The sequence below is a fragment of the Panthera tigris genome, chromosome E1 (genome assembly GCF_018350195.1).
Source record: "Panthera tigris isolate Pti1 chromosome E1, P.tigris_Pti1_mat1.1, whole genome shotgun sequence".
NCBI classification, from domain to species: Eukaryota; Metazoa; Chordata; class Mammalia; order Carnivora; family Felidae; genus Panthera; species Panthera tigris.
This window is the reverse complement of record NC_056673.1, coordinates 60,337,506-60,362,139: the sequence shown is the minus strand read 5'-3', so window position 1 is coordinate 60,362,139 and position 24,634 is coordinate 60,337,506. Positions and strand designations below refer to the sequence as shown.

At 53.7% G+C, this 24,634-nt stretch overlaps 1 protein-coding gene across 8 annotated transcripts in view; it reads left to right on the top strand.

Annotated features, from left to right (window-relative positions):
• CCDC57 (coiled-coil domain containing 57) overlaps window positions 1–23,170 on the top strand; it is a 101,733-nt gene extending 78,563 nt beyond the window's left edge. For all 8 annotated transcript variants that reach the window (XM_042967622.1, XM_042967616.1, XM_042967620.1 and 5 more), the window contains one exon: window positions 22,790–23,170. In XM_042967622.1, the coding sequence (XP_042823556.1) occupies window positions 22,790–22,992 (203 nt within the window). In that variant the 3' untranslated portion in view covers window positions 22,993–23,170. The remainder of the gene's footprint in view (window positions 1–22,789) is intronic.
• Window positions 23,171–24,634: the final 1,464 nt, after the last annotated feature.

The following is a 24,634-nucleotide window of genomic DNA, read 5'->3' as shown; positions in this document are numbered from 1 at the left end:
TTCCAGCTGGCTTCCTCCCCTCCCTCAGCACTAGCGCACCGCCCCCCCCCCCCCACTCCGTCCTGGGACAGCCTGGCACTGGGGCAGGGCTAGCACAGCAGGTGCACGACAGGTGCTCAGTCGAGCTGAGCAGGGAGGTGACTGGAGAGAATGGAGCCCAGGGAGGCCCTGAGTCTGCAGCCCAGCGGTCTGTGCTCTCAGGAAAACCATGTGATGAGAGACCCTACCAGGCATTGTGGGAAAAGTACATCTTTATAAGTCAGCTCTTCTGGATGGGAGTATTACATACTACAAAGCTGTTTTCTCTACGCTAAGGAGTCAGTGTAATTCTAACTGAAATACGGACAGTTTCTCTTGAAGCGAAATGAGTGGTTTTCAAGGCCAGTAAAATGCACGGGGAACAGGCCGCACACAGCAGGAACCTTCTAGCTGTGGGCGTATGTTACGTAAGGAGAGGCCGACACAGGATGGCCTGGCACACGACTGCCCACCAGCAATGCCGGCCACACGCTAAAATGCCTCCCACGCAGAGTTCAGTGGCTTAAAATCAAACCTAAAAATGTACAGAATTGGAACTGAGTATCTAGTGGTTTAAAAATCACACATTTCTGGCGCTCCTGGGAGGCGCAGTCGGTTAAGCTCGTTGGTGAGATCAGGACCCGCATCAGGTTCTGCACTGACAGTACAGGGATCCTCTGCCTCTCTGTCTGCCTCCTTCCTGATAGCGTGCGCTCTCTTTCTCTCTCTCGAAACAAATAAGTGAACTTTAAAAAAAATAAAGAAAAATCACGTGTTTCTAAAATGATTATTTTTTAACTTCAAAAACAACCCAATTGGAAAGACTGGGTTGACAGATGACCAAGGTCAGTCACACGGCAATGGCTCATCCACATCAGTCAGGACAGGAACACTCAGCCAAGGCAGCTGTCGGGCCCACCGGCAAAGCGGCACCTGCCTCGGAAAGCCGGGCCCCACCCGGAAGGCGACGCCGGGTGCTGGGACATCTGGGAGGGCCACGTATGACGCAGCCGCTCCAGGGGTGGTTAGACCACTCCGCCTCCCAGGCGGCCCAGCCACGCCGTGGCGCTCAGGGTGTGGGACGCCCACTGGAGCAAAGGGGGCTCCTGATCTCGGCGGGTCAGGAGTGACGCCTCCGTGTGGTTGGGAAATGAAATGGTGCCTGGGGTTGTTGGGGAGAAGTCAGGCCCCGCGCCCCCTGCCCCCTCTGACCACAGCGGTCGGGTCCCCTGCCCCTCTCCACACCTGCCCTGCGCTCTGTGACTGTAGAAGCGGACGGCGAGCACGCGTGTGCACCCGCTGTGTTCGGGGACGTGTGCCAGTAGGCAGCGTGCTCCTTCGACCCCGTCCTGGGTAGTTCGGTGACGTGGGGCGCGAGGACGTTCTTTAACCGCCCTGTATGCCTGGACTTCGGGTGGCCTGTGGTCTTAGCTCCTAAGGTGGTGCCGCAGCGAAGCTCGCGGCGTGGAGGGAGAGCCGTGGGAGGGTGTCGTCAGAATAGCATCTGGAATCACTGGGTCAAAGGCGTGAGTGGTTGGAGTTCTGCAAGCCATTTCCAAATCGCCCCCGAAAAATTGGCCCGATTCGTTCGTGCTCGTGGCTGCAGGGTGTAAGAGTGTCTTTCCTCACTCTGGTGCGGCTGTGTTTTTATCCGGCATTTTCTTTCTTGCCAATCTGGCAGATGAAAAATGTATTTCATTATTGGCTTTAACTTGCAGTTTTTAAATTGTGGGTGAAGCTGGCCGCCTTCTGTGTGCTTTGCATGTTGTTAGGATTCGTACCCATTGTAAGGTGACTGAAAGCTAGCAGCAAGTGCGTGTTCGCTGTGATTTGTGACAGAACACACAGGGACAGAGAAGTGTGCTCTAGAAGGGACTGGGCCCCAGCTTGGGGTCGGTGGAGCGGGGGGGGTCGGCAGGCCGGAGATCTGTTTTTTACAAATGAATGCAGTCACCCCCACAGTAGTAAACCCATCTGCAGAGCTACTGGAATCCCGTTTTCAAGTGAGGAAACCCGCCCGAGGCACGGAGCTCCTGCCCAAGGCCGGTGTCCCCCAGCCAGAGGTCCCCAGCCCCCCTTGCACTCCTGGAGTTCCCGAGGGGACAGGCCCGACTGGAACAGGGGCGGACCTCTGGGAGAAAGGCCGAGGCTGTCCCAGAGGTCAGATTGATAATGGCAGGCAGCTCCTGAGGAATGTAGCTGGGGTGTGTTGGGGGGGGGGTCACACTCCCCCAGAAAGGGAGGCGGGGTCTGTCCTCAAGACCTCAAGACCTCACCCACTGAACACCCACCGTGTTCTCCGTGTTCTGCCCCTTGTGTACTGGTGGAGAGAGCTCCCCAGATGTCTCCCCTGGGGCCTGAGAAGGTCCCACAGCACACCCAGCGTGTGTGGGGGGACCCTCATCCCCCCACTGAGGATGACGGAATCAAAAACGATGAAGGGCGAGGACTACAACTTTTAAAGCGAGCAATGTTGGGGTTCTTTTTCTTTAATTTTTGTTCTTTTGAAAATTACATTCGTGTTTCTTGAAATTAAACGTTTTTCCCCTTAAGAAGGATTGCATAAAATGTTAAGAAAAGGTACACATGATGCTATCAACCAGCTACTACTCCAGAATTAATTTTAAGTCCTGTGTAGTGAGAACACTTCTATAGATCTCTCGACAGAGAGGACACCTACTCAGATAACCACACTGCCAGGCTGTTGTTACCTGACCATCCAGAAAAAACAAAAACGGCCCCCTCTTGTTCACAGCCCAAACGTTTGTGGAGCCTCTGGCCACTGCTGCACACGGTGGGTGTGAGCCTCCCGGCAGTGGCCTCCCGCAGCAGCTACTGGAGGCCGGAGGTCGGGGCCGTGCAGCCAGAGGTGGAGTCATAGGCCCAGAAACGATAGGTTGCTCGCCCGAGTCTCCCAGCTCCCCGGTAGCGGATCGAGACCAGAGTCCGAGCCGTCGGACTTTAGACCCTGAGCCCACTGGGCCAGACGAGTCCCGGGTGCGGGTGCCCACAGGCCCCAGGCAGCGGGCGGCGGGGCGAAGGCGTGCAGGGGCCGTGCTGACCGTGTGGGGCAGCGACGGGCCGGCGGGTGTGCTCCGTCCGGGATGATGCCATCATGCTTCTGCTCCTCGGGGGGAGATGGCCGACAAGCCAGATCTTCCCGTTTTCCAAAAGAACTGGAAATCTTGCTTTTTACATAGAATGTTTTCGTTATTGAAAATTGGCAACTAATTAAAAAACCAGAGTGTGGACCAAATCACAGCTCAGTCCGCGAGCTACGCCCGCGGTGAGCCAGATCCAGCCGTGCCTGGTAGCGTGTGGTCTTGTAGCTGGAGCCGCGTTACCACGTTCACGATTTTACACGCTTGACAAAAGACAAAGAAAATGCTCCGATGACCCGGACCGGCCAGATCGGCCGGGTGGGCTCCAGAGAGAGGCCCGGCCTGTGGCCAAGGGCCGTCCCAGACCGGGGCGTCAGGTGACTGCTGGTATAACTGGGGTTCCCTTTACTCGAGGGTCGCGGTACGTTCCCGCGTGACCATACTGCAGGGCAAGCGCAGCAGGCCCTCCGGGCCTTGTCCACCTGTCCGTCCCGCGGTGTGTCGCCTGCCTCTGGCTAGGGCTGAGTGGGCCCCCGGGTGCCATCTCATCTGTCCCCTTGTGTTCCTGAGCAGAGACCACTCCACGCCTTCTCTGGAGGGATGCGTGTGCTTTGGACCTTCCTCTGAAATCGGATTGATTTGGCCGTGGCTCTGAGGACATGAAAACGTACTGTAGGCACAGGACCTTAGAGTTACCTTGTCCACACACCATCAAGACCAGGAATACTGCCATCTGACCTCCCCACAGTCGTGTTTGCGTTTCTGGTTGAGCACAGGAGGGCAGGCTGATGGCCCAGTGCTGTTTTTGAGTGATAGCCACCTTGTGATAAGTAAGAAAAGCTTAAAATCACATAGAGTAGGTGATCTCAGAGAACAGCTTGTGGTCCTATTGTAAACACACCTGGAACATTACATCCTGTTCTTTGGCACACTAACCAGAGAACGCTCCTCGGGCCTGAGAACCTTTCTGGAATGCGAGCGGCAGTGAGGTGGGCAGCCGCGGCAGAGCCTGGTGAGACCTCGCTCAGAGACCAGCAGCCCGAGCCACGGGGAAGGAAGCCAGCTAGGGCCGGGGAGGGCTTGTCCTCTGCACCAGAAAGATGTCCTGATGCAATCGCCAGTCAGGGCTCGTTGGCTGGGCTCCAGGAACACAAGCTGGGAACAGGGCGAGTTGCTTCCCACTGGAGGGCCTGGCGCACACGCCCACCGACCACTGCCGCAGAGACCTCGTGAGGCAGATCGGGTTGGGAGCTGTCCACGAGAGCGGGGAGACTTATTCAGCACTGTGACTGTGACGGTCCCAGGACCCCAGGGGGTGACAGGTCCTGCCCTCACTGCCCAGCACCCTTTCTCTCTTTGGCTCTGCCTGTCACCACTGTCAGGACAGGAGTGGGTGTGAGCGCCCGCACACCAGTGAAATCGCCACAGGTTGGCGTCTACCGCCCCTCAGCACCATTGTGATCACGGCTAAAGAAGGTCCCAGAACGGCGTTCTGGTCAAAGGAGGGAGCGGCGCTGTGTTCTGAACGGGTGAGCCACGCCAGCTGCCTGCCCACGCCAATTATAACCTGAGGCTTTTTAAGAAGTGCAGAGTATCCTCTAAACTTCTTGAGAAGCGTCGTCAAGTAGATCTTTGTTGGCTCTTCTCTTGACCGTACTGTGGTGAAACATTTACTACCACTTGGGAAACGACTGGTATTGAAATAACTTTTACAACAAAGTAAATACTTTAAGAAATAGTGAAATCGGCTTATTCTTCCGCGGTATGTATTCTGGGGCCACAGCACGGCTAGCCCTCACGTCTTCAGGCTAGGCTGTTATAAGGACTAGACTTTAACACCCCTCCATAAACAACTAGAAAGTTGGGCAAAATATATGAAACGACTGTTTTTGGACATTGGCCAACAGCATAGGACTGTGGTCCGTAAAAGAAGGAAGACCAATGAGGCAAGTTCCAGGACCCCCTGGCTTTCTGTCTGAAGGCAGTTTCTGGGCTGCAGTCATAGGGAGGGGGGTGCCAAATAGAACTCAGAAGCCGTACTGAGTTGGGGAAATGGGAATTGGAGTTTGGGAAGGCAGAAGGGGCTGGCAGTTGCAGGACAGAGTCCAGAAAGGAGGGTATATACAGAAGAGAACTCCAGAAACCTGCATAGACATTCTCTTGAGTCCTCACTGCGTGTTAGCCCCAGATGTATAGAATAAAGCTCCACAGTTCCAGGCAAAGGAAAGACAAACGACTTGTAAGCTGAACCATTTCCAGAGCTCTCACAGGGTAGGGAGATATTCAGTCAGAGTGCTGAGTCCCCATCAGCAGCTTCATTCAGTGGAGACGTAGAGAAGTCACACGTCCGTAGTAGGGTGGGTATCTCTGGAATGAAGGCCCACGTAGACTTAGCCTAGGCAAGCTTAAAAACAGTCTTTGAAATGACCAACCAAGGAACCTAACTGCCTATCAAAACAAAACCCAGCATTCTAGAACAAAAATATTTTTCAAGAAAATATTATATTACAGTGCCTAACACCTAATCGAAAATTATAAGACACATGAAGAAATGGAAACGTGATCCATTTGCAAGAGGGAAACCAGTCAGTAGAGGCCCAGAAATAACAGAAATGAGGGAACAAGCAAAGACGTTTAAAGAACCGGAATGACTGTATCTAAGTATTAAAAAAAAAGCATCTACATAAAAAGATTGAAAACAGGAGAGGCACCAAACAAAACTTGTAGACATGAAAACTCTGATATTTGGTAAAGAAAGCTCATTGGATGGAATTAACCCAAGAATAAAGATGGTCGAAGGAAGAACAGAGAACTCGAAGGAATAGGAATAGAATCTGTCCTAAATGATGCACAAAGAGAGAAACGGGGGAAGAGAGAACAGCCTTGTCCCCATGACGGACAGTGTCCATCAGTCTAACAGAAGGGGGAGGGATAGGGGGAGAAAAAGTATTTCAAGATAGAATGACCAGATTTTCCCCTAAATTTGATGCAAACTCTTAACTCACAGACCCAGGAAGTGCAGCTTCCCCAAGCAGCTGGCTAAACACACACGTGAGCTTGTCACCCAGGGAGCATCGTAATCAAGCTTCTGAGAATCTGTGATAAAGAGAATCTTAAAAGGAGTCAAAGGGGGGCGCCTGGGTGGCTCAGTCGGTTAAGCGGCCGACTTCGGCTCAGGTCATGATCTCGCGGTCCGTGAGTTCGAGCCCCGCGTCGGGCTCTGTGCTGACAGCTTAGAGCCTGAAGCCTGTTTCAGATTCTGCTTCTCCCTCTCTCTCTGACCCTCCCGCATTCATGCTCTGTCTCTCTCTGTCTCAAAAATAAATAAAAACGTTAAAATTAAAAAAAAAAAAAAAGGAGTCAAAGGAAGAATAAAGGACACATCACATAGAGATGAACAAAGATGGAATGAAGACTTTTCTTCAGAAACTGTGCAAGCCAGAAGACAAAGTCTCATCATAAAGTGCCGAAAGAAAGGAAAAGCTGTCGAGATAGAATTCTATAGCTAGCAAAAATAGCCTCCAAAAATTAAGGCAGAATAAGAACTTTCACAGACCAACAAATCTGATAGAACTTACCACCAACTGACCTGTACTACGTGGACTGTTAGCAGGCACTCTTCAGGCTGAAGGAAAAAGGGACCAGATGGAAACCCGGGCCAACAGAGAGGAACGCGGAGAGGCCTACATTTTTCTTTAAACACCAATCGTTTAAAATACATCTATTCACAATGTGTTATGGGGCTTGTGATGTACGTACAGAAGCAAAATGTATGACAGACGGCACACGTGGGAAGGGGAGGAGGAGGTGTGCCCTTGGGAGGCTCTCACGCATGACATTGTGCAGCGTTGTGTCACAGCAGAACGAGAGAAGTTACAAACGCACATCGGAAACCACAGAACAGCCATTCTAAGACGAGAGAAAACAACAGCAACAAAGAAGTATAGCCAGTAGTACGGTGTTGCAGACAAAATGGAATAAAAACCATCAATCCCAGGGCGCCTGGATGGCTCAGTCAGTTAAGTGCCTGACTCTCGGTTTCGGCTCAGGTCGTGATCTCATGGTTCATGAGATCGAGCCCTGCATCAGGCTCCACAGTGATAGTGTGGAGCCTGCTTGGGATTCTCTCTGAATGAATGAATGAGTGAATGAATGAATGAATGAATCTTAAAAAAAAAAATCAGCCCAAATGTAGCCAAAAAAAGGAGGAAAAAGGGAACAAAGGACAGATGGACAGATAAGATAAATAGAAAACAATTTAGCAAGAAGGTACATTTATTTTATTATTATTTTTTAATCTTTATTTATTTTTGAGAAAGATAAGTAGTGTGGGTTGGGGAGGAACAGAGAGAGAGGGAGACAGAGAATCCGAAGTAGGCTCCAGGCTGCGGGCTGGCAGCACAGAGCCCGATACAGGGCTTGAACCCACAAACCTTGAGATCATGACCTGAACCAAAGTCGGATGCTCAACCGGCTGAGCCACCCAGGCGCCCCAAGAAGGTGCATTTAAAACCAATCATGTTGAGGGGCACCTGGGTGGCTCAGTTAGTTAAGCGTGTGACTCTTGATTTTGGCTCAGGTCATGATCTCACGGGTTCATGAGATCAAGCCCCACATCAGACTCCACACTGAGCATGGAGACTGCTTGGGATTCTCTCGGTCTTCTCTCTCTGCCCCTCCCCCACTTGTACGCACGTGCACACTCCCAGGATAGATTAAAAAAAAAAAACCCACTTTAATTGTAGATACAGATTAAGAAGGCTGGATGGCTATTTCACATCAGGCAAAGTAGACTTCCCAGTAAGGAATATTAACCTGAGGTAAAAAGGGACGTTTCATGATGATACAGAAGTCAACTCATCAGGAAGACATAACAATCCTAAATGTGTGTGCTCCTAATAAGAGAGCTGTAAAACACATGCAATTTAAAAACACAGAAATGAAAGGAAATCCAGTAAAACCTTGGGTCACAAGTAACTTGTTCTGCGAGGGTTCCGCAAGACAAGCAAACGTTTCTAATAAATTTCAACTCGATAAACCAGTGAGGTCTTACAATACGAGTCATACGTGACACCGAACGTCACATGATCACAGCTGAACCATTGGTCCCTCCCCCCCTCCCTCTCCCTCTCCCTGTCTCGCTGCGGGACTGTGGGTGATCATTTCCCATGCTCAGATGCTGGGTCTCAGACCACGGTATTTGGCTGAAATCAGTGGTTTTTCAGAACGTTGGAAGGTGCCCACAACTGGCACTAGTGTATTTTTGTCACTTCAAAGCACCTGTGGACAGTCCTTTGCTTTTCCGGACAAGAGTGAGCTTAGGAAGGCTTTGCTTCATTCTAGGTCAGGCTGCCTGCAGATAGAGACCCTTTCCTCTGCTGCCTCATTGCCAGTTACATTAAATACAGAATATGACAAGAGGTTATTAATACTGTACTGAGTCAACATCCGTGTAAGTGTATACAACGGCCCCCATGCAGGAAAAGGTTGAACAGAAAGGGGGTAAGAAGAAGGAGATGCTTACAGGGGAAGTTTAGAAGAATATCATCGAGAAGTACGAACGAGATACGGGAGTGGCCAAAACGGCAAGATTTTATAAGAAGTCTACGTCTGCCTCTTGTCTGCGTAGAAGGAGGAGAAAAGGGCAGAGGAATCCCTCACTTCAAATGAGGTTAGGGAGATGTGTAAAATGTGGGAAACAGTGCAAAATCTTATAGAAAAGCACCACCTGAATAAGGCTGTAACAGTGCAAGCAGTGAGTGTTTAACAACAATGCAATGTCACATTTCCGTGAAAGCCTCAAAAGGGGGCAAAAGCAAATGTCATTGGATAGGTTTCTAGTTAAAACTGCGCAAAAAGAAAAAGATTCCGTTGAGCCAATAGATAGCACTGATTCCATTAGCGATCGTGAAAGTCGTCCTACACAATAACCCTCCTCTCGTCTCCCTCACACCAGCCACTAAGTTTTTCAAAGTTAAGTGCAGGTTAGTTTGTTGGTTTTTTCTTTATATTTTGTAGCTTCTTTATTATTTTGTATTATATTACAGTATTGTAATCATTTTTATGTGAATATTTTGGCGTTGTGGAATGAATCATCTGAGCTTCCATTATTTCTTATGGGGAAATTCTCTTTGATATACAAGTGCTTTGGATTACAAGCGTGTTTCCAGAACGAATTATGCTCGCAAACCAAGGTTTTACTGTATAGAGAAGTCCATAATTATACCTGGAGACTTTAGGACTTCTCTATCAGTAATCAACAGAACAAGTAGACAGAAAAATCAGTGAGGATATAGAGGATTTCAACATTGTCAACCAGCCTGACCTAAATGACAGGTGTGGACCCCTCTAAAAACAACAGCAGAATACAGATTCTTTTCGGGTGCATGTGGAACATTCGACAGAATAGACCATATATATTGAGCCGTAAAACTAGTCTCAGTAAATTTAAAAAGATTGAAATCATACAGACTGTATTTACTGGCCACAAAACTATTAAATTGGAAATCAAGAACAGAGCAGAAAAAATGTCCAAAAAATTTGAAAATTAACAGAATGCTTCTATTAAATTTTTTTTAACATTGATTCATTTTTGAGAGACAGAGTGTGAGCAGGAGAGAGGCAGAGAGAGAGAGAGGGAGACACAGAATCTGAAGCAGGTTCTAGGCTCTGAGCTGTCAGCACAGAACCCAATGTGGGGCACAATCCCACAAATAGTGAGGTCATGACCTGATCTGAAGTGGGACGCTTAACCGACTGAGCCACCCAGGCGCCCCTAAACAGAACGCTTCTAAGTAACTCATGGGTCAAAGAAGAAATCACAGGTAGTAGTTAGAAACTTAAGACTCTAAATGCTTCTTTGAGAGAACACTGGTCTAAAGTCAGTAATCTACACCTCCACCATAAAAAGCTAGAAAAATAAGAACAGATTAAATCCAAAGTTTATCGAAGGAAAGAATACGGGTAAAAGTGGGGAACAGTGAAATAGAGAGGAGAAAAATGATATAGGAAATCAGACCAAATCTGATTCTTTGAAAAATATCAACAAAACTGACAAACGTGCGGTGCTATTGACTCAGATAAAACGGTGGCTCTACAAGTTGTGTCGTGAGTGAAAGGGGGGGATGTCACTGTAGGTCCTGTAGATATTAAGGAGACAACACTGGAAGAAGAACAACCACGTGCCGGTAGTTTGACAAGTTGACCTACATAAAATTGGCAGAGTCTCCGAAAGGCCAAAGTTACCGAAACTGACTCAAGAAGAAATAGAAAGGTGAGCAGGCCAGAAGAGGAGGAAGCCAGCAGATGCAGGCTAGAGAAGAACTCCCTTGGTCTGACAAAGGGCTCTTAGAGAAAACCCGCAGCTGGCGTATCACCGAGGGCAAAGGCAACGCCAGCGCTGACCACTTCCACCCCACACGGCACTGCCGGCCCCAACCTTGGCATAAAGCAGAACAAGAGTGGGGGGGGGGGCAGACACGCAGAGTGCCAAAGAAGTAAAGCTGTGTTTATTCACATACTGTGTGATCAGTACATAGAAAATCCTAAGGAGCCTTAAGAACAAAACAAAAACAAAAAAAAACCTATGAGAACTAAGAAGCGACTTTAGTAAAGGCCCAGAATACGAGGTCAAGGTGCCACATCAGTTATCTTTCTGTACATAGCAATGAGAATTGGAAGGCAATAAGAATGCCATTTACAGTAGCATCCAAAACTATGAAGTCCTTAGGGATATACTAAACGAAGTATCTGTGCACCAAAGAAGACCATTGCAGAGAAAATTAGGACCTAAATAATGGAGAGACATACCATCTTCATGGACTGGAAGACTCGGTGTGAAGATGTCATTTCTTCCAAAATGTGTCTATACACTTACCACAATCCCAGTCAAAACCAGCAGGCTTTTTAAAATTGGGATAAAAAATTAAAACTTACACAGAAATGCAAAGGATGTAGAATAGCCAAAGCAGTCTCGACAAAGAACGAAGTTGAAAGATTTTACCTAATTGTGAGACTCAGGGTAAAGGCACAGTGATCGTGACAGCATGGTTTTGGCAAAGTGTATACATGTCCAGGGAGGAGTGGGTAGACACACACACACACACACTAACTGATTTTTTGGTTAATGCAAAGATTCTATGGTAATTTAAGGAGAAAGGATAGTTGCTTCAATAAATTGTGCTGGAAGAACTACACATGCACATGGGGGGGGAAATGAACCCCGACCCTTCCCTTATACCAAATACAGAAATGAAGCCTGCGGGGCTCATTTGGTTGAGCGTCCAACTCTTGATCTCAGCTCAGGTCTTGACTCGGGGTCCTGTGAGTTCAAGTCCCACGTCGGGCTCCGCCCTGGGCGTGAAGCCTGCTTAAAAAAAAAAAAAGCCGGAGCGCCTGGGTGGCTCAGTCGGTTAGGCGTCTGACTTCGGCTCAGGTCATGATCTCGCGGGTCCGTGAGTTCGAGCCCCGCGTCAGGCTCTGGGCTGATGGCTCAGAGCCTGGAGCCTGTTTCCGATTCTGTGTCTCCCTCTCTCTCTGCCCCTCCCCTGTTCATGCTCTGTCTCTCTCTGTCTCAAAAATAAATAAACGTTAAAAAAATAATAATAATTAAAAAAAAAAGCCAAAATCTATTATAAGCCTAAACATAAGAGCTAAAACTATAAAACTTCTAGAAAAAAAGCACAGTAGAGAATCTTTGTGACTTTGGATAGGCAGAGAGAGATCCCTTGGGGTACAAGAAGTCTGAACCATAAATGAAAACACTGATAGGTGGGACTCCCATCAACAGTGCAGAGTTCCGCTTGTCCAGTGGCGCCGTGCGGATGGCGGGAAAACAAGGTTCAGGCTGGGAGAGACGCCGTGCGCGTCAAGGACGTGTATCTAGAACATACAAAGTCGATAAGAAACAAATACAATAAAATACAGCGAAACTCCTTGAAAAGACAATTTTTGAAAGATTTTTTTGTATTTTTGGTTTTTGGAGGGTTTTTATTGAAATTTTAGTTAACATACAGTGCAGTATTGGTTTCAGGAATAGAATTCAGTGAATCGTCACAAAAGAAGATAATTAGGTGGCCAATAAGCCCACAAAAGATGCTCCACATTATTGGTTATCAGGGAAATGCACGTTGAAACCACAACGATGTGCCCTACACGTTGGCTCGAATGACCAAAAGAATTTCAAGGCCTGACAATATCAAGTGGTAGAGGGATGTGGAGCAGTGGGAACCCAAACACACACTGTGGCAGCACGCAATATGGTGCCACTACTCTGGTAAGCGGTTTGCCAGCTTCTTAAAAAGTTACACGTACGCTCACTGCACGATGCAGCCGCTCCATTCTGAGGTAACCGTGCAGAAGAAATAGAAATATCCAAGCTCTGGGACACCTGGGTGGCTCAGTCGGTCGAGCATCTGACTCTTGATTTTGGCTCGGGTCACGATCTCACGGTTCGTGGGTTCGAGCCCCACATCGGGCTCTGCGCCGACAATGCGGAGCCTGCTTGGGATTCTCTCTCCCTCTCTCTCTGCCCCTCCCCTGCCCACGCTCTGTCTCTCAAATAGAAAAAAAAAGAACTATCCGTGCACCCGGAGACTTTAGCATCGGTGTTCACAACACCTTCATTCGTGACCTGCCCACATAGGGGGCGACACAAGTACCCACCCCCAGATGGATGGGATACCCAAGGGTGCCGCCGTGTAACGGAACGCTGCTCCACAAGTAAAAGAGCTAGCATACCCAAGACAGCATGAATGAATCCCAAGAAACATTTCTTTGGTCTCCGGAAGAACCAGACTTTAAAAAGCACCTAGTGTATTCTAGAAGGCCGGTCTGACCAGTAGCGACAAAAGGCCGGTCAGTGCTTGGTTGGGGCTACAGGGTGATGAAAACGTTCCGTACATAGATAAACGCCGTTGAAATGTACACTTAAAAATGGGCGCATCAAAAAAATTTTTTAGAGCTTGAGTCTGGGAGAGGGGCAGAGAAGGAGACAGAGACAGAGACAGACCCGAGCAAGCTCCACACTCCACACAGGGTGTGACATGGGGCTCAATCCCGTGACCCTGGGATTAAGACCTGAGCCGAAATCAAGAGTCAGATGCTCAACTGACCGAAGCACCCAGGTGCCCCAAATGGGCGCATTTTGTTGCCTGTAAGTTGTAACTCAATAGGAACTTTTTAATTGTTTTCTTTAACGTTTACTTTTGAGAGAGAACATGCGTGTGCGCGTGCAAGTGGGGGAGGGGCAGAGAGAGGGGGACAGACCTCCCAAGCAGGCTCTGCTCGGACAGCAGCGAGCCCGACGTGGGGCTCGAACTCACAGATCGTGACCTGAGCCAAAGTCAGACATTCAGCCGACTGAGCCAGGCGCCCCGAAACTTTTTAAAATAAGGAGCAGCTGCGGTCAGCGTCACCCACACATCAGGGAGCAGCCGTGGTCCAGTGAAGTTTCCCGGCGAACGTCGCCGTTCAGTCTCTCCTGCCCCACGGCCATGCATTTGTTCTCCGTTCCTAGCATAGGGCAGCCGAGCGCGTCACAGCAGAACGGGCTCCCCCACGGTGACACCACCATCTGCTGGTTGCGGAACCCTTATCAATTTACCCGGCTCTCCTAATTACTCCGCACGGTGGAAGCTAGGAGCTCCCCGGGGAAGGCCATTACCGCAGGCAGGGCCCTCCCAGCGGCCCGGGCCGCTCAGGCCTCAGGAGTCCCTGGGCCGCCGCGAGCGTGAAGGAGCCTCGAGCTCCTACCCTCGTCCCGGCCCGAACTGCCGACACCTCAGGCCTGCGCACGAGATCCGGTTTGAAGAAGTACCTCGACTTAAAAAAAAAAACATTAAGCCCGGTTTATAGAACAAACCCGCTTTCGTTTTCTCTCTGTGGTTTTTTTATTGAAGTATAATTGGCAAACGATTTCCTATTAGTTTCGGGTGTAACATCGGTTTTCTGGGCTCGTAAGCGGTTTATCCCATCTCTGGAGAACACTGCACAGTTAGGTCACACCCCTGTCCCCTTGCTAAGGAAAGGCCACCGGGAACCAGCAGCCCCTCCAGCCACAGATGTGATAAGGGACCTGGCTGCGTTCCAGCGAGCGCTCACTTACGAAACCGGAGGCAGTCTTGTTTGGAGTTTCGTTGCCGTTCCGGATATTACGCTCACAAGGTGGGTGCGGTTCTCCGGAGAGGTTCCCGCACCCACGCGGCGGGCATCTCTGCCACTCGTGAACCCGAAGGTGGTGAGGCCGGGTCCGCCACTCAATGTGATTGCTGCACTTTTAAAACGCAGCCTTTGTCGAGCTAAAATTGTCCCTTATGCTCCTGATTTACTAAGTGTTTTCATCACAAATAGGTGTTAAGCCTGGTCAGGTTTTTTTTTTGGCGTTGATCCTGGTAAACATTTTCTTTTTCATTTATTAGTGTGGTAAAGTATGGTGGTAGATTTTCCGAAAATAAGCCAGCCTTGCGTTACTGAGGTAAACTTGACTTGATAACGATGTTATGTTTTAATACTTGGTTGATTTGATTTGATAATGTTTATATATAGTTTTTGTAGCTGTATTTACAAGTTACATCGGCCTGTGTCTCTTGCGTTGTCCTTGTATGGTTTGGGAATAAAACTGGCCAGGCATCTCGCACTCTTTTTTAGTTTCCTGAATAATTTGAATAAGATGGAAACATACTGTCCCTAGAAAATTTGGTTTCTGTGAAAATTCAGTAGAACCACCTGTGAAGCCATCTGAGCCTGGGGCCTTTGGCAAGAGAATCACTCAGCAGTTCAATTTCCTTAATAGTTACTGGATATTTCAAATGCTGTCTTTTGGTTGTGATTTTGGAGTTTTCTGTTGTTTCCAGGCTTTCTCAGTGTATTAGTGGGTAGCTGTTAACGCTCACTTGTGCCCAGTTATCCCCTGCTGTGTTTATTTGCTCCCCCTTGTTTGGATCAGTCTTGGCAGAAGTTCTCGTCACCACAGGCAACAGTTTGGGCTCCGCCGATGTTCTGTATGCGGTTTTCCTCGGGGCTTCTGGTTTACTGAAGTCCGCCTCTAACTTCACAATTTTACGTCTTGCTTCCCTCAGTTTGTTGTGTTGCTTTCTCTCTGGCTTCTTCTGCTGGAGGTGTAGCTCACCTCCTTGCGGGTGAGCTGCTGTGGTCCCCAAGAAGTGGGTGTCAGCTGTGTCCTGCAAATTCTGGGACTCAGTTCTGAATAGTTCTTAATTCATTTTATGGATTCCTTGCTAACGCAAGGATGAATCCGTAATGTGGTGTCAGTTTCACATCTGAAGGGACCCTGGAGGGTTTGCTATTGGTTTCTAATTTTATTGCATTATGTCTGGAAGGAATTGAGACTTGCTCTATGGCAGGTCTGACATGTGGTCCGATTCTGCCTATGGTCCATTTGCTGAAGAAGAAATTCTGTTCTCTGCCCATCGGTTTAGATGTCTGTGTGTCTGATAACTCAGGCAAATCAATTCGATTAGCCTTTGCCACCTCTGCGTGGGTTTGTCTGTCTGTGAGCAGTAGGGACAAGTTACAGTCTCCATGTGCCTGTGCTGAATTATCTGTTTTTCCCTTGTAGCTCTGTCAGTTGTTTTCAGATATACTCTGAAGCCAGACCTGGACCAGTACAGAGTCCTTATTCCCCGGTGATGACACTTGTTGTATCATTGTGTTTTATTTTTTTAGTTTTAAATTTTGTGTGTCTTATTTTTTTTTTTTTAACGTTCACTTACTTTTGAGACAGAGAGAGACAGAGCATGAACGGGGGAGGGTCAGAGAGAGAGGGAGACACAGACTCTGAAACAGGCTCCAGGCTCTGAGCAGTCAGCACAGAGCCCGACGCGGGGCTCGAACTCACGGACCGCGAGATCATGACCTGAGCCGAAGTCGGACGCTTAACCGACTGAGCCACCCAGGCGCCCCTTGTGTGTCTTATTTTATTTTATTTGTTTTTTTTTTTTAATTTTTTTTTCAACGTTTTTTATTTATTTTTGGGACAGAGAGAGACAGAGCATGAACGGGGGAGGGGCAGAGAGAGAGGGAGACACAGAATCGGAAACAGGCTCCAGGCTCCGAGCCATCAGCCCAGAGCCCGACGCGGGGCTCGAACTCACGGACCGCAAGATAGTGACCTGAGCCGAAGTCGGACGCTTAACCGACTGAGCCCCCCAGGCGCCCCTTGTGTGTCTTATTTTAAATGGGTCCTCCACACAACATCTCATGGGACCCTGGGTTTTTTTTTCAATTAGTCTGAGAGTTTTTTGTCTTCATTAGCAAGTTTAACTTATTTGTATTTATTAAATTCTTACCTCTGGGATTTAATTTTTCTGCTCTACTTTCTTTCTTTGTTTCGTTCTTCCACATTCCTGTTTTTCATGGGAAAAGTCCAGCTGGCTTCTGCTGTGTTACAAGTTTCGTGTTCTGACTTTGTCTTAGCGTCACTGATTCCGAACCACGTTCGTGCAGCCCTGCCGGGTTCCGAGACCCCCCCCCCCCACCACCGGCTGGAACCCTCACGTTGGGTCGCTGGTGTCGTGCTCAGGGTTCTGATTTCCCTGTTGCTCAGGCCCGTTGTAGCTTCTTCTGGATCTGTTTCTCTCCTTATGTCAGCACTTCTCCCGAGAGGGTTTTCAGTGTAGATCCTTCTATAAAACCGGGTTTGTTTCCCCCTTGCTTAACAAACCCTCGTGTCTGAGTCCCTGCAGGTGTTTAGAGGTTCGTGTCTGAGAACTCGGCACAAGGACGCGGAGGCTTCGTGTAAGTTCTGCCTCCTCCAGAGTCTGTCCTCCGCCGTCACGCTCCAGGAGGACACCCTCCGGCCCTGCGGTGGGTGCAGGAACAGCGTGACTGTGACCGGGAGGGAGGGGCTTGTTCCTGTGCCTCGGGAAGGACAGTGACAGGTATTTCCGGGGCGTCTTGGGCTCCTGTGACCAGGTTTCCGGCGCGTGGAAGGCTCCACCGCACGCGCTCCTCACTTGTAGCTCAGTTTGCCGGAGTCACCGCAGTCCCGACGATGCAGTCACACACGGGCACGTGGGATGCCTTTGTTTCAGGCCGTTGATGGGAACCGCTACGGATGTGCGGCTTTCGTAGTTCACTCTGTGACCTGGTCCCCGTGGGGATGAGGGAACCCTGTGGACGAGTGGGAAGCCCAGCTGTCCGCAGAAGGGGGCCCAGCTCGGGGGTTCACACCCCACCAGGCGCTGTCCTGTCTGCGGCATTTACGGTTCACTGACCCGGGAGCTAACGCAGACCGGCAGCCTTGGCCATTTGCCCGCAACATGCTGGACAAAGGAGCTAACCTGGCCGAGAGGCTAACCTCTGGCCACTGACTCACAGGATGGTAGTGGCTCACTGCTCTGGTTTACGTGCCCCTAAACCAGTATGCACAGAAGCCGGGGAGGTTGGGAACAGGTCCCCGATCACTACGGGAGGCAGACAGGGCCTTTCCTGGGAAGGCTGTTGCATTTTCTGATACGAACTTGTACCTCTGAGAGCCAGAGTGATACTGCCTAGGCGTCCACATGGTGACCCCAGGCCCTGGAGCCAGCTCCCCTTTTCTGTAGAAGAGCCTGTTCTGGAAATGTCCGCTGGAGAGCACCCAGAAGCACTGCAGGCCGCTGAGGCCGGAACGTGGTTCCGCTGGCCCCTCCCAGAGTGGTTGGGCAGGGGCCGACCCTCTCCCTGCCGGCCCAGGGGGTAGGCGCTGTGCCGGGACTGATGGGAGCAGGGGCTGTCCGGGAGCACGGAGTCGGGAGCCCGGGACACCTAACCTCCACCCAGATCCTGGGCTGGGCACCCCCGGTTGGGCCAGATCACCGGTCCCCGCAGCCCTGCCGTCTGCTGGCCTCCTGTGTCACAGACCAGCCCACAGGTAGCTGGCTGGAAGCTGAGCCGAGCTCGGGGCCCCGGGCTTCGTGGGCAGAGGGCCGCCCTGCCGTCTGACTTCTCGTAGGCTCACGTCTCAGGCCAGAGGTGGCGGGGTATGGCCCGAGGGTGGGGGAGGAAGCACACATTCATCAGATTTGCTTTCATTTACCAAGCACCAGCACCGCGACGGAGGCCGTGAGCCCGGTCCTGCCTCCCCAGTGAGGCTGGGGCCGCTCTTCCGTGAGGAGCCAGGCAAATGGGAACTGCCCAGACTTGGGACTGTCTGCCCCAAGTTCAACTCGTGATAGAGCAGTCTCCAGTTAGTTTGTCTCGGCCGCTTCCTCCAGGCAGCCTCCAGGGCAGGCCACGCTCCTTACCTGGGGGGTGGGCGCCACCCGCTTTCCCTTTGCGTTGGTTGGTGGTGGCGGGCAGGCCGGGGTCACCACAGCCCCTGTGGAGGATGAGGCAGGCGTGTGCACAAAAAGCTTCGCTCAGAGCCCCGTCTGGCTGCGCGTCGGGACTCGGCACACGTGACACTTGTCCTCACGTGCTCAACCCTGCCGAAGGGAAAGGCTCCTGGGAGCCACCTCCGGCCGCCCTGCTGCCCACCACGGCTGGAATCCAACAGGGAGCAGCGGAGGAGGCCTGCCGGCCACCTGATGGAACTGTGCCTGCTCTTGGCGGCTCTGTCCCTTTGCCCCTCCCCCTGGGCTACCCGAAAGCCGCCGTGGGGTCCCGAAGGCCATCATCAGATGTCCAGAGAGCAACCTGAGGGCCTGGTCCGGTGTGGGGAGGCCTGTGGCCACAGTGGCTCACAGCGCCTTGAGCACGATGGCAGCTTGTGTGCCCATGGCCGAGGGGCCGTCCTCCCAAGAGGCCTCATTTTCGTGGAAAAGGAGAGTGTTGCCTCAGCTGCTCACAGCTGCTCCCCTGCCAAGAGAGGCGGAGGGCAGCTCACTGCCACGGGCGGTGGGGGGGGGGGGGGGGGGCGGGGGGGCATGAGGACCAGCAGCCCCTAACGTGTGAGGGTCCCCGGCCGCCTGGAGCAGTGAGAGGGAGAGAGAGAGAGAGAGAGAGAGAGAGGAGAGGGAGAGGGAGAGTGAGCGACAGAGGGTGAGCCTGCCTGGCTGACGGGAAAGGACCTGCCACTGTCCTCCCACTGTCCCCGTGCACAGTGCGAACCTTACCTTGTGCACCTAGTGTTTAGGCTTAGATCTGTGGGAAGGAGGCAGATCAGAACCCGCCCCGTCCCATCTGGTCGCCCCTGGCCTTCTGCCATCCCCACCCAGCGCCTCACAGGCCTGCTGTCCGGACGCAGCCCCGGGTCCTGGGTGAGGGCAGAGACAAGCACGGCCCCGGTGTCCGGAAGCCAGTTCAGCCTTCGCACACCTCCAGCGTGCTCTGTGTGCCTCCTTTCCCTTCTGGGGCCCAGAGGCTTCTTTCTGCCGCCGCCTCTGCCTTCCAGGTTGGGGGCAAGCCAGGCTTCATTTCCTGGCCACCGCTCTCTGCTCCCTCCCTGATCTCCAGTTCTGGCTGCCCTGGCCCTGCCCCCCACCCCTGCACCCACAGACCTGCCACCCACCCGCCCCACCTCAGGCCTCTCTCAGCACCTCTTTCCTGTACAGCTGAGCTTCAGGCCCTGGAGAGGGCACAGAGTCCACGTGGAAGGCAGGGACTGCTCTCCAGGTCCTGCCTGCCCACCTTGGACAAGGCGGCCCTGGACGAGGCCAGAACTGGCCTCTCTTCAAGGCCTGTACTCATGGAGCATGTCCCCTAAATTCCCTTCCTTAGGGCCCCAGTGTGCTCCCAGGCCCAGGACAGGAGCCACACTGGGCCACACTGAGAGGCCCCAGTAGACAGGCCTGGGTAAGCTCAGAACCGGGGGCAGGGGGAGCCCTGAAAATATTAGGAAGGAGCGATTAGGGGTTGGTGCTAGGTGTTAACCTCAGGAAGGAAGGGGACAGCACGGAGATGCTGGTATGTTTCACAAGGAGGTTGGTCTGTGATCAGTGCCCCCAGCCCAAGGCCAGGAGCAGCTCGAGGAAGGATCTGGGGTCTCCTGTTCACCCCCCTCCACCTGCTGAGTCCAGGAATGTGTGCCCGGAGCCTCTGCACCAAGGGCGGACAGCAGTTTCCTGCAGGGTCACTCGGGTCAGGCCCAGAGCCCTGGGAAGAAGCTTGCAGCTTCCGGACACGCGGGGTCGGGAAGCCAGGCTACTCCACATCTGCTGTTCGCTAGAGGCTTGGGTTCCATCCCAACACGCCGGGAAGCCTTGGAAGGTTTTGGGGAGCAAGACATAATCTAATTCATAACCACTAATCAAAAAGGGGGTTTGGGATGAGGGGCAAGGAGACTGAGAAGGGCTGAACCCAGGGGCGCGAGGGCTCCCACGGAAGCAGGTGCGAGGTTTCCGTGGGAGCAGCGTCGGTCAGCGTGTCAGGTGACGTGCGGGGGCGCGGAGGGGACGCTGAAGGCCCGGAGGGACCAGCCGAGGCTGCAGCCAGCCAAAGAGACCTCATCCCTTGTGTCCAAGACTACGGCTGGGACTTGAGGCCTGCAGCGCCCCCAGCCCCAGGGGAGGCTCTGGAGAGCGAGGACAGCCCTGGGCCCGGCAGTCTTCTGAGACCCAGGTGGCACGTGCTCAGGGCAGCTCGGCCCCCCCACCCCCACCCCAGGAAGCATCCCCAGGTCAGAAGGGGGCTGAGCAGTGGCCCTGAGCACCCAGGGAGCTGGGACCAGCGCCACCCGTGTACATAGAGTCCCAGGAGCCTCTGAGACGGGGACCGGTTCACAGCTGGAGGCCTCGGGCAGCTCGCTGAGCCTTCCTGAGGGTGGGAGCTGGGCCAGCTGCACACAGGAGGCCAGTCCTGTGCTCAGACACTGAAGCCTGATGAGGACCAGAGCAGAGAGAGAAATCCCAGGCCGGGCTCTGCAGAGTGGCTCGGGCAGGGATCAAAAGGGCAGCGTGGAGGAGGCCGCGTTTCCACAAAGCAGCCACAGGCCTGCTCGAGGGCACACCTCAGGTTAAGCAGGGAAGACACACATCATGGTCATGGGGTGTGTGCTGGGGATGAACGGGCCTGACCTGTCCAGCTTCATGCCTGAGCCCGGACTGCTCTTGCCCTGGGGGAATCTGCCTCCTCCTCAGGGAGGGCTCCGTGGGCGGTCTTCTTGGCCTTTCTCCCCAAGGCCGCACATGGTGCCAACACTGTTGCGGGGGGGGGAGCCCCCCAGGGTTGTGACCCTGTCCCTCCCCACTGGCTGCTGCCTTCCAGAAGGAAACCAAGCGGATCACGGGACGGAGAGGGGGCAGGGTAGCAGGAAGGGGCTGCCTGGAAGTCCGAGCCTGCGGGTTTGCTTGTAGGATGCAGGCCGGGAGAGCATGTGCACAGGAGGAACAGGTCCGGGTTGGACAACCAAAGACACAGGCCCTTCCTTCATGAGGGAGAAGCAGCCATGGCCTTGGGAAGCAGAGAGGGGCACAGGAGCGTCCAGGGACCAAGCGCACCACCGCCCCACCCCAGGACCCCGGTGACCGCAGGCCAGGCACTAGGAGAGCAGGGCCTGGCCCCAGGATTCGGTCCCAGGGCGTAGGAGGGAGACCTAAGGGTGTGTGACCCTGGGGAGGCTGCAGGGAAAGGAGCCAGGTGGCTGGAGATGACAGAAGGGGCTCTGGGTGAGGGCCAGGGACCCGAACTGCAGCTCACAGCACTGGGGACACGATCGGGAAGTGCAGTGGACATCACCGGCTGCAGGCTGGCCCGCTTCTGTCCCATCCGCCCGTCCTCAGGTCTCACCCGGGTGGGTCCCCACCGTCCAGCGTTCCCCGCTCATGCTGTGCGCAGTCCTGTGCTGGCCGGGCCCAGGGTGACGGGCTCAGCCACCCTGGGCAGATGGCACGCGTGTCCCCCATGTGTCTCACGCATGAGATGCTGCTGCCAGACCCCACCTTTCCCCGTCTGTACACTCTGGGGTGGTGGTCCCGTCCCACGTGGACCCTCCTGGGGCTCCGGAGGTCCTGGCCCTACCTGCTGGGCCAGCTCACGAGAGGGAGCCACTCTAGCTCGTCTCTTATAACTGCTGCTTAATAACAACTTTTTTTCCCTTTTTCTTTTTTTTTTTTTTTTTTTTTTTTTGCACAAAAGAAATACATCTGTAGTTCTAAAAGCTTGGCAGATAAGAAAAGCTTGAAAGACAAAACTCTCCTACCCCGCCCTAGTGCAGATTCGCTGTTGTGGGTGCTTTGGAAGGGTGGCCCCGGAGTGTCAGCCCATGCCTGTGACGCGTGGTCCAGCTCCCGGGTCCTTGGCCTGTGCCTGGCCGTGTGTGTTGGGGCTGCTGGGTGGCTGGAGGTGCCTGGCAGGCATGGCCAGCATGCAGAGGGCAGCTGGCAGCTGGGGAAGTGCCTGAGACCGGCCACGAGTCAACCATTAACCTCGGCACCCCCCTGGGACCCATTACAAAATGGTCACGGCAGGGGATGACGTTTTCAGGGCCAAATGTCCAGAGTGCCCAGTGGAGGGGCAGGCCCGGGCCCTGCGGTACAGCTGGAGAGCACGTGCCCACAGAGACCTCGTGTCCCAGGACCCCAGGGCACAGTTGCTGCCGTTGAACGGCTTCCCTGGAAAGACCTCTGGGCTGACGGGCTCTGGTGACAGTGCCCAGTGTGGGGGTGTGGGTCCCACCGGCAAGAAACACAGCAGCTCGTACTCGGGGAGCCCAGCTTCCTGAGCACCCGGCTGCCTGCCCCTTCCTGCCCTTTGTGGTGTGACGTGCTTTTCTCTTGCTGTTCTTCTGGTAGAGCTCACAGCACCTCCAGCAGCCGACAGCCTCAGACACCCTGACGGGAGCCCCGTGGGCGCACAGGCTGCCCTCGCCATCCAAGGGGTGAAGACAGAAGCCCAGGCCAAGGCCAGGCCCGCCAGAATTGCCAGGGCTCACCCTGCAAAAACTAAATGCTGCCAGAGGCCCCCCAAGATCCGTAACTACAACTTAAAGGACTGAGTACCCCTGTCGGAGCTTGGGGCCCCAAGCTTTGATCACGCGGCAGGGGTGCGTGTGCACAAGCACCCATGTGTGCACGAGCGTGGGGTGCAGGCAGAGAGCTTCAGAGCAGGCTCCCCAGAGCCACCGAGGTGCCCCACTGACCAGCCTGGAGCCATTAAAGCCCGTACCTCCCGTGCTCTCTCTGGGCCGTGGAGCCGTCTGCTTGTCCCCCTTGGGAAAGGGCATCAGCGCGAGAGTGCCACGTGAGAGGAGTCCAGGCCGGCCTCCACGGCGGGGGCGTGGGGGGCGGTCACAGGCACCACGGCCCCCCCAGAGCCCGCTGAGGGTGGTGGGGGACACGGGGAGCAGAACGCCCGCACACGGAGCATCCCCAGAGCGCTGTGTGTGTGAGGGGCCCTCCTGGGAGAAGTGAAAGCTGGGGGTCAGGGTGAGCCCCCGTGGCCAGTCCGGGTCCCCGAGCTCTGGCCTGCGTGCCAGGGCGCTCACGTCAGGGAGCCGCTGTGGTGGACGTGGCCCTTCCGGTCCTCAGCCGGCCCCGTGAGGCCACCACGGCGGCGGGTCACTCCAGAGCCTCCCACGTGCACCCCGCAGTGAGGCATTCCTGACGCCCGGATGCCTGGAGCCGGGCGCCCGATCCCCTGGGCTCCAAGCACCGCAAGACCACGGCCACACCTCGGTGCCCGAGAAACGCCCCACATCGTGAGCGCGCACCCCTCACACCCGCGGGCGCATTCTGCAGTGAACTCAGCAGTTGGGACCACGGTCCCTGGTCTCGGGGGTCAGCGTGGGGGAGGCCAGGGCATGTGCTGCCCCCTTCATCCAGAGCCCTCAGCCTTTTTGTCCCCTGGCGTCCACACCTGGTCGGCACAGCCAGAGCACTCCTTGCCTGCAGCCGTGCTCAGAAACGGAGACAGCCTGTCCCCAACCCCGGGCAGAGCGTGGTTGTGCCCTCAGGTGGCCTGGGCGCTCTGCACTGAGGCTTTCCCTTTTGGGGCTGCCGGCTGTCACTGAACCGGGAGGACAGGAGAGGGCCGCCGGGCTGCCGTGTGACCTGTATGCATCATGTGGCCTTTGTGGCTTAGTTTGCCCTCGAGTGAAATGTGAACGGCGTCATCTGCCTGCCTGGCTCACAGGTGTAGGGGGTGTGCAGACGCACGTCACAAGGTGAGGCCGCGAACGGTGGTGGTGGTGTTTGTCCAACGCAGCCGCCTGGTGCAGGACCGAGGGGTCACAGGCCAGGTCCCAGGGGCTTGAAATGGCCCCCGCCCCATCTTGTGCCTCGGTAATGTGCTTCATTGAGCTCCATGTGAACACGCAGGCATGGGGGGACACCCTTGCTGCAGGCTCGTCCTAGGGGGCCACACTTCTAGGAACCTGCCCAGGCAACGGAGGGTCATTCCCAACATGCCAGGAAGCAGCAGCAGCCGGGAGGCGGCCCTGCCCAGGGGTGGCAGGAGTCCCGGTGGTCTGCTGTTTGTAGAAGTGGGGCACGGCCGTGTGACTTCCTTATGCTGAAAAACTGGGTGGAGATGTCCTGTCACTTCCCATGGAGACACCTTAGAGCCCGTGAGCGAGTCCCCGAGCCGTCTCTGTGGTGCAGACCCAGGCCCTCCCTCCCAGGCTGTGTCGCCCTGGAAGC